The 10,059-nt window shown below is 44.8% G+C and overlaps 1 protein-coding gene across 3 annotated transcripts in view; it reads left to right on the top strand.

Moving 5' to 3' along the window:
• Nucleotides 1-293: 293 nt before the first annotated feature.
• CHCHD6 (coiled-coil-helix-coiled-coil-helix domain containing 6) overlaps nucleotides 294-10,059 on the top strand; it is a 238,782-nt gene continuing 229,016 nt past the window's right edge. For all 3 annotated transcript variants that reach the window (XR_002143494.2, XM_011229722.3, XM_034658882.1), the window contains exon 1: nucleotides 294-483. Coding sequence is in view for 2 of the 3 variants with exons in the window: in XM_011229722.3 (XP_011228024.1) it covers nucleotides 397-483 (87 nt within the window). In the remaining variant the exon portion in view is untranslated. The remainder of the gene's footprint in view (nucleotides 484-10,059) is intronic.

Below are 10,059 nucleotides of genomic sequence, written 5' to 3'. Positions count from 1 at the left end.
CATGCAAAGGTCGCCCTCACATGCTTGGCTCAACCTCCTTCCTTGGTAGGCTTCTGGCCTTAGAACATCACCCTTGGCTTTGCTTCAAGGGCAATCTTTCCACTCGCCGCTCCACTCCAACACGCTTTCCGCCGCTCAGGCACCACGCCTCCGCGTGATCCTTAGCTAGATGGGCAGCCCGAGCCGTCTAGACTACAACCCCCACAATACCCCGCGGGCAGGCGCCACATGATTGGTTGAGTCTCTAGAGGCGGCCAATAGGACCTGGCTTTGTTGGCCTGTGCAGCAGCAGCTCAAGTACCGGGAAGCGCGGGGCGCCCAGGGAGCCGCAACCCCGCGTTCGGCTGGTTGCTCTGGAGCCGGGTCGCGTGGCCTCCTGCCCGCTCGCCTCCTGCCATGGGGAGCACCGAGAGCAGCGAGGCCCGCAGGGTGTCCTTCGGAATGGACGAGGAGGAGCGGGTCCGGGTGCTGCAGGGCATCCGGGTGAGCGGGTCGCCGGCGGGCGCGACGAGCGAGAGCGGCCTGGGCCGGGTGGGCGTGGAGGGCGCGGGCCGGCCTGAGGGGAGGTTCGGGCCCGAAAGCGGGCGGGCGCGCCTCGCTCGTTGAGCCCTCCCAACGCTCGGGTGGCGAGCGTCTCTCCTTCCGCCGTGTACGAAAGGGACCTGAGGCCCGGCGATGCCTGGGGTCCGCCATCCTGGAGTGGCCGCCTTCAGGCTTCATTACCCTGGCATAAGGGGAGAAAGAGCGGAGAACGGGAGAGGTGGGGAGGCCACATTCCAGCTTCTGTTGACTCGTAGACCTGAATTTGTTCCCCTGCACCCTAGTGCACGCGGCTTGTTCTGTATACATGAGATGCTTCCAGTCCTGGACAACGAAACAGCCTCTTAACTGAGGCTCTCCGCTTCTCAACACCGCAGCCAAAGGAGCAGTTACAAAGTTGTGAATCAGATCATATACCCTGCCCCTTGATAAAAACCCTCCAGTGGATGCCTAGCGCATTTAAGATGAAGAGGAATCATCTTACCTTGTTTTACAAAGCTGGTGCTGCTGCCCTGTGTGACCACATCTCACTCCCGTTCCCTCTCCTCCCACCTCCCATCTATTTACTAGCCTGCCGACTGCAAGATGTTGGTTTGCTCCAAGCACAGGACCTCCCTCTGTTTTTGCTGTGTTCTCTCCCCTAGCTTTTCTTAGATCTGGCTCTTTACAGTTTGACTATCATCTGAGTATCTTTCGGTGATCACTCAATCTAAATCCCACTGTCACATTTTTTTTTCATAGTAAGCGTCACCGTCGGAAACTTTTATTGATAATTTACTTGCTTATTGTGTTTCTCACCAGTGTAAGCTCCTTGAGACTAAGGCTGTTGTCTGATTCAAGACTGTATCCCCAGAACCTAGAAGAAAAATAAAAGCTCACATCTGACTGCCTAGTGGGGACCATGGGTTCCACTGAATCCTTTACAGGCAGCCTCTCATTTATTTTTCAAGGACCTGGAGAGAGAGGTAGACTGCTATTTGCCCATTTTGTAGAGTAAGGACAAGTTAGACACTGAGAGGTGAAGTAACTTATCCAAGGTCGTCTAGGTAACACATGGGAGAGCTGGGTTTGAAGTAGGCCAACTCCAGGGCCTATTTGTTGAATGCTCCACCTTATACACTTGTGAATGGCACATGGTGGTTCGTAAATGATGAGTGGTTAAATGGATGAACCCAGTGAAACAGCGGCCAAGTTGAAAGAAAATGCACAGAGCTGGGTGTAGGCGAATTAGTTAATTAGGGAGTAGATCAGAAAAAGACATCAGGAGGTCTGACTTCTGGGCAGATGCTCATTAGCTTGGGTGAACAACTTATCTTTTGAGTCTCAGTGACCACATTTCTAAAAAAAAATTGAGGGAGGGTGCTACTAATCCTAGGTACTGCCTAGGATAAGATGAAGCTGAGTGTGGAAGTGTTTAGAATTGTAGTGTTTTGTGGTGGCCTCTATCCTTAGTCTAGCATAGTACTTAGCACATTTGGTGCTTGCTAGATGTTACCTAGTCTTGACCTGGCCAGAGGGGAGACAAAATGGGGAGGAGATGGCTCATATTTGAAGGCTGAGAGGCAGGAGCCTGAATGGAATTTAGAAAAGCACCCTTGGCTCTGTTTGGGTGTTCTCTCACCTTTGTCACCTGGTATCCAGTGTTTGGGAATGTTGGAAAGTTAGGTCAGTCAGGGTCTTCTAAGATTCAGGGGGGTCCCTTTGAAGGTGAGTTCCTCTCAGTTGACAGAAGATCATCATTTTTTTGAGGGTATCATGAGAATAATATATTTTATTCCTAGTTCCCTTAACAATTCTGCAAAGTGTAAGTTCTTTTTAGAGATAGTCAGTCTTAGAGCTGTTAAAGAATTTGTCTAAGGTATTAACCTACCCGAGTGACTGATGGGACTTTAGTCCAGATCTTTTGGGTGCAAGAATAGCCTTTTCTCACTACTCCAAGCTCACTCCCTCAATGATATGCAAAGCAGCCTGAAAATTGTGTGTCAAAGCCTCTACCTGTTCTGACAGGGTACTGGGACCCCACTTAGTTCTCCCAGAGACTGTTGAAACTAGAGGGAGCTTTGGTGACTCTGAATGCTGGGCAAACTCATCAGAGAGAATGACTTGCCCAGAAGCACACAATGGGGTGCATGGCCCCATACTATGAGAGCCCCTTCCTTCCTTCCTTCCTTCCTTCCTTCCTTCCTTCCTTCCTTCCTTCCTCCCTCCCTCCCTCCCCCTNCTTCCACTTGTGTGCCTGGTTTGGGAGGGAGGGAGTGAGATTTGAGAAGGGAGAGTTGAGAAAGGAGGTGATAGCAGTGAAGTGTTTGGGTGTAGGGGCTGCTTCTACTAGCAGAGTTACTTGAGGATTGGGGAGTACACTTTGTTCTTAAGCTGGCAGGTAAAACTCAGTACAGAAGATCATTGGATGAACCAAGTGAGAAGTTACTTTAGTAGAAGGTAGATGCCAAAGGAGACTATCTGCCCCAGGTCCTTCAGAGAAAGTTAAATATTCTTAAAGACCACTCATTTTTAATCCCCAGGCCCTGATCTTGGAAAGTGCTCTAGTTCCCTTAAGATTCAGTGCTAGGGCCTTGCTACTTTGCACACTTATTTGCATAAATTTACATAGTGAGTTCAAGCCCTAATTCCATGGAAGGTAAAAGAAATTTAATTAATGCAAAATGCTGCAATTATATTCAACTCCAGTTTTCAGAGCAAGCATGTGTGAAATACATAAAGATTTCATTTTATCTAGTATATTTAACCTCATCCTCCAATGAGAGAAGGCACCCACATGGCAATAATGTGCTGTGTGTGCCCACTTTTCCTCTTCTCTGCCTCGTGGAAGCAGCCATATCTGGTAATTCGGATGAAGTTGGTTGCTTTTCAACATGTAGACTCACTCTTCTCCAGCCTTTTCCCCTTCCAGCTGCTCAGCTGCCTGCCCAGTTCTTCCCAAGTCCCCTCCTGGCCTGCTGCATGATCCCTGTGTCCCCAGGCTCATTACACACTCAGGGATGCATCACATTTACCCTTATCCGTTGCTTGCATGAGGCAAATCTGGACCACTGCTGAGGGGAGGACCAAGGAGGATGTAGTAAGATGCACAAGAAACAGTCCCCAAACATGCCATTGCCAGAGAAGCCATATGCCTGAACACTGCACCTGTAGCCACTGTTTATCATCCAGCACCTTGGTAAATGTTTCCTGCGAACAGGTGACTTGCCAGGTCCTGGGCCTGGCCTTGCAGAGACTATAAGGGATGAAGCACAAGGTCCTTGCCCTCATGGACACCTCAGCCCAATAGCAGGAGCAGACCAAAAGAAAGAATAGAGGCATGCGAATAAAACACTGGAAGTGTTGTGATGGAAACAAAAGTGTGCAAAGCAACAGGGCTCCCTGCTTGAGGTGGGGTGGCAGACACTGCCGTCCCGAGAAGGGGGCATTGAAGATGTGCCTGAGCCGGCCCTGAGAAGCGTGCGCTGTGCTGCGTTTTCCGAGCACTAGCTCAGACATTCCCCTTGCCAACCCTGTGAGCTGTTCACCCCATCTCAGACATGACACAGATTCAAGGAGGTGAAATAACCCAAGGGCACAGCTAGTTAGTGGTAATGCTGGAGGCTCAGACATGCCAGCTCCAGGCCATGTGTGTGGCAGCTACACGGGTGGGGATGTTGAAGAAAGTTGGCTAGGCATTGAGCCTAGACAGGTGGTGGGCCCTGAACGCCAGGGAGGGCTGTCTGCAGGTTTCCTTGGAGGCAACATTGCAGGTCTATAATCAGGGGTGGCGCTTGAGAAAGATTTTACCTGATGATGGTGATTTTTTCTTTTCTTTTTTTGAAATAGCATTTTTGAAATGTTTTTTACGTGTAAAATTCACCCATTTGAATGATTTTTTTAGCACATTTATGGAGTCGAACAACTGTCACCACAATTGGATTTTAGAACATTTATTCACAAGACCTGAAAAGATCCTTTGTGCCTATTTGCAGTCAATCCCCACTCCCTCACCCAGCCCCAGGTAACCACTAATCCTTCTGTTGCTATGAATTTGGTTTTTCTGGACATTTCATGTAAATGTACTCACATCTTTTATGTCTGGCTTCTTTCACTTAGCATAATGTTTCTGGTGTTGGCTTGTTGATGTAGCATGTATCAGGACTTTGCTCCTTTTTATCACCTGGCTGTACTTCTCATTTGTTTATCCAGTCACTAGTTGATGGACATTTGAATTGTTCCAGTTTTTCACTGTTGAGAATAATTTTGCTGTGAACATTTGTATACAAGCTTCTGTGTGTGTGTGTGGGGGGGTGTGTACATATATTTTCCTTTTTCTTGGATAGATACCTAAGAGTAGAATTGCTGGATCGTTCTATTTATGAACTTGGTGAGTTGTTATTTATGAACTTGGTGTGTGTGGGGGGGGTGTGTACATATCTTTTCCTTTTTCTTGGATAGATACCTAAGAGTAGAATTGCTGGATCATTCTATTTATGAACTTGGTGAGTTGTTAGGTTTAACTTTTTAAGAAACTGTCAAACTGTTTTCTAAAGTGGCTCAACCGTTTTACATTCCCACTGGCAATAGATGAGGGTTCCATTTTCTCCATATCATCACCGACACTTGTTATTGTTTATCTTTTTGACTGTAGCCATTCCAGTGGTTGTGAAATGGTATTTCATTGTGGTTTGAATTTACATTTCCCAAGTATCTAATGTTGGACATCTTTTCATGGGCTTACTTGCCATCCATATATTTTCTTTGGTGAAATGTGTATTCAGATCTTTTGCCCACTTTTCCTAGAATTATCTATTTGTTATTGAGTTGTAAGATTTCTTTATGCTGGATACAAGTCCTTTATCATATTACACATTGCAGTATTTTCTCCCAATGTATGGCTTGTCTTTTCATTTTCTTAATGGTGTCTTTGAAATGCAAACATTTGCAATTTTGATGAAGTTTAATTTATCAGTTGTTTTCTTTTATTAATTGTGCTTTTGGTGTCATATCTCAGAAATCTTTGCCTAACCCAACATTATGGATATTTTGTCCTGTATTTTCCCCAAGAGCTTTATAGTTTTGGCTTTTATATTTAGTTCTATGATCCATTTTGAGTTAATTTTTATATATGTTATGAGGTAAGACTTTAAATCGGGTTGGCAAAATTTTTTTGTAAATGACCAGTTGGTAAATACTTTCTGCTTTGCTGACCAAGAGGTCTTTATCATCACTGCTACTCAACTCTGCCATTGCAGGGTTGAAGCAGCCACAGTCAGTATGTAAACAAATGGGTGTGGCTATGTTCTAATAAAACTTTATTTATAAAAATCAAGTGTTGAGTTAGATTTGGCCCAAGCACTAGAGTTTGTTGAACGGTGATCTAAGTCCATCTTTTTTTGCATGAAATATCTAAAATTTTCAAATTTCATTTGTTGAAAAGACTATCCATTTCCCACTTTGGGACCTTTGTGAATATCAATTGACCATAAGCATAAGGGTTTGTTTCTGGACTCTCAATTCTGTTGAGAGTACCATTGATCTGTATGCTATATGTCTATGCTAGTATAAAACACTGTCATGATAATTGTAGCTTTGCAGTAAGTGTCAAAATTGGGAACTATAAAGATGCCAGTTTGTTTGTGTGTTTTTTGAGATTGTTTTGGCTGTTCTGAGTGCTTTGCATTTCCATACACATTTTATGATCAGTTGGCAACCTCTATAAAAAAAGCCTATTGGAATTTTTGATGGGGTTTGTGTTGAATCTGTAGATTACTTTGGGGAGAATTGCCATTTTAGCAATATGGAGTCCTCTGATCTATGAATATGAAATCTCTATTTATTTAGATCTTTTAAAACATTTTTCAGCAATGTTTTGTACTTTCAGTGAACAAGTCTTACATTTCTTAAATTTATTTCCAAGTATTTTATTCTTTTTGATGCTATTATGAATGTAATTGTTTCTTAATTTTTGGATTTTTCATTGCTAGTATGTAGAAATACAATTGATTTTTGAATATTGATCCTGTATCCTGCAACCTTACTGAACTCATTTATTCAAGTGGTTTTTTTCCTGTGGATTCTTTATGATTTTATATAGGTAGGATCATCCTGACTGTAAATAAGGAAAATTGTAACTCCTCCTTTCTAGTCTGGATGCCCTTTTTTCCATTTTCTTCCTTTATTGCATTGGCTAGAACCTTCAGTACAGTATTGAATAGAAGTGGTGATAGCAAATGCCCTTGCCTTGCTCCTGCACTTAGAAAGAAAACATTCAGTCTTCCACCATCAAGTATGTTAGCTGTAGGTTTTTCATAGTTGCCTTTTATAAGATTGATGATTTTATCTTTTAATATTCTCAGTTACCTCTTCCTCTCTATTATATCCTGTTTTTTGTTTGTAGGCTCTTGCAGTGCAAAGACTGTTTTATTTATTTCAGTGTCTGGCTCATTAATATGTGCATGTTGGATTGCATGTTTGGATTAATGAACTGATGATCCTTCTTTTAGCCAAGTTGGTGATCTTTGGCAACTGCACATGGGAATTTTACTCTTCTGCTTGTTTTACATCCAAGCTTTAATACAAACTTGTTCCATTTGTATGCAGTAAACTTCCTTTTCACCTTGGTGTTGCCCAGTGATACGCTTCTTGAATCTCAGCCTGAATGTTCGTGCTCCCTGTCATGCTGTTTTACATTATATCCTTCGTGCGGCACCTGGGTGGCTTAGTTGGTTGGGTGTCCGACTTGATTTCTGATCAGGTCATGATCTCATAGGTCGTGGGATTGAGCCCCACCTTGGGCTCTGTGCTTTGCATGGAGTCTTGAAAGCATCTCTCCCTTTGCTCCTCCCCGCTCTTGCATGCTCGCTCTCTCTCTCTCTCTCACTCTCAAATAAATAAATAAATCTTTGTATTACATCCTTCATCTTAGTTGACTGCTTAGAGGTGGCATGATGAACAAAATGTCTCAGAAAGACCTGGCCTTGGGCGCCTGGGTGGCTCAGTCAGTTAAGCGTCTGCCTTTGGCTCAGGTCATGATCCCAGGGTCCTGGGATTGAGTCCCACATCAGGCTCCCTAAGCCTGCTTCTCCCTCTCCCTTTGCCTGCTGCTCCCCCTGCTTGTGCTCTCTCTCTCTTTGTGTGTCAAATCAATCAATCAATCAATCTCGAAAGAAAGAAAGAAAAGAAAGAAAAGAAAGAAAGAAAGACCTGGCCTTGAGCTCTGGCACTCAAAGCAGTAAGTCAGCTTTGGTCCACAAGGTGGACCTGTTTAGCTTAGGTGCCTTGAAGGAGTTGGATCACAAGTCCTCTCCAGACTTCCCCAGCTTTAACACTGTCTGGCTGACCATTTGGAGGAATGTAGTTAATGGGGCCACAATAGGAAATGCCAACTTGGAAAGTCAGGAAATGGATGGCCAAGTTCCCTAAGCTTTTCTATGAATGGCATGTGGATCCAGATGTCAAGTCCAGCAAGCATTGCTGTCCCGCATGGCGTGCCAGTCCCTGGCCTAAGTGCTTGCCCATGTGTTATTCTTTTTGATGCTTCTAAAACATTACATCCGACACATGGTGAAGTATCAGAAAACAAAGTGGAGCCAGTTCTGCGGGAAGCAGAGCACTCTTGAGTTTCTCTGCCTTTCCCCCTTCAGCTGCTGAGGAGTAGAGGGTTCTCTTTAAGACTGATGAAGACTCAGGTACCTGCATGTGGATACTTCCTTAGTGTCCGCCATCCACCTGGCTCAGGGGTTCCCAGACTCACTGTGTCCAAGGGCAGGAAGGGGCTGGGCGTACAACCATGCTGTACTTAAGGGGCAGATCTGGCAACTTCAAGGATTTTTTGAACATCCTTTAAGTTTTCTCCTAATAGTACTATAGTGTAACCAGTAATGACATTTAAATAGTATAAGAGTTAAGGTGATTTCTACCTTCCCTTCTTTCTGACTTTTGAATATAACCTGTGTATAAGATGAAATTCCATCCTAATAACATTCCCCAACTGTGTCACAGTATGGTGTTGAAGATCTTTCTCTGTAAAAGTATAATCTATAAAGTCATGTAAATACAAGGATGGTTGTGACTCTAACTCTGACTAAGTTCATCTTGGGTCAGTTCCTCATTTGGGAGGTAAAGACGCTGCACTAGAAGCATCTTTGATCCTTCGGGTCTCCAGTCTACCTTTTCCACCTCTTGGTGGGGGGTCGCTGCACGCCCTTCTGCAGCAGCTCTGGCTTCCAGATCAAACCTGCCGGCTCTCCTGTTTCTCTGCAGCTGGTGGAGGCTTCAGAATGCTTCCTAGTTGAACCCTCTTTCCTTTCTGTACCCTGGCCCTGGCCGTTCTCTTTCATCCTCATTTGTGAGCTATTGACTTTTGGATTCTAACTATCTAACCCAGAGCTGTCCCATTGCACATCGCGTGGGTGCGTGTAATTCACTACATCTGCTGGAGCTCACCTGCGTCCCCTCCTCTGCTTCCCTCAGAATCATTTGTGTTTCTTATGCTATGGGTGGCTCCAGCCAGCCAGCCCCTCAGCCAGAAAACTGGGTCCCACATTCCTTTTTTTCTCTACATTTAATGACAGATCTTGCGTTTTCCCTTCTAGCCATTTCTGTTTTTGCCTCTTTTTATCCTTGCTAACTCTTTATCTTTTTCCAGTCCATTCCATCTTCCCTGGACCATCTGATAAATTGTTCTTTTTCCTAGTAGACTTGCCTCCCACAAATCTATACCTCCTGGTGCTAGTAGTGTCATTAAAAAAAAAAAAAACAAATTTTACTTTTGAATAAGCTTCAGGCAAATGGTATTACAATTCAGGCAGTTCCAAAGGAGGCACGTAGGGAAGAAGTTCACTTCCCACTTGTTTTGTCTGTCTTGTCCTCTGCAGCAGTCACCGTTACCAGCTGGCCGTGTCAGTGATTGTGCGGAGTTAAAGCTAATTACGCCACTCCCTTAGGTTCAAGGCAGATTCTAGGACCTGGCTCACGGTGCCCTCTGTGTGCTGGTGCCACTTGTTGCCTTTCGTTGCATGTGTTGGCCGGGAGGACACCTATTCCTGCTGTATTCTGAGCTGCTTCCTGCTTCTCTGCCTGTGATTCTGTTTCGTTTGTCTGCAGTATTTTATCTCCCTGTGACTGGCTAAATTCCTTGTCATCCTCAGGACCTTCTGAAAGGCACCCTCTGTGATGTCACTCCGTCACCCTGGGTTGTCCTGTCCTGGGTCTTGCAGACTTTGTGCTCACCTCCCAGTGCTTACTGTGAGGGTAGAAATGATCTGTTCCTCGCTTCCTTCCTTACTGCCCCGTGAGCGGGAGTCGCATCTGTTTGCCTTTCTGTCCCCATTACCCAGCCCAGAGCTGGTTTCTCTCACCCCAACCCGTAAGTCTAGAAACTTTGTGGTATTAATTGATTTGAATTGATTGCCAACATTTAGAACTTGGAGGCTTTACATCAATTCAATTTTTAGCTCTTTGGGGGAAAAAAATTGAACGTCTGGTCCACGTTCCCATATGGCAATACTTTCCTGGAGGTGTGAGATAGTTGCC

The sequence above is a fragment of the Ailuropoda melanoleuca genome, chromosome 4 (assembly GCF_002007445.2).
Source record: "Ailuropoda melanoleuca isolate Jingjing chromosome 4, ASM200744v2, whole genome shotgun sequence".
NCBI classification, from domain to species: Eukaryota; Metazoa; Chordata; class Mammalia; order Carnivora; family Ursidae; genus Ailuropoda; species Ailuropoda melanoleuca.
Note: the sequence above shows the minus strand (reverse complement) of the source record. Positions and strands in the feature narration are given on the sequence as shown.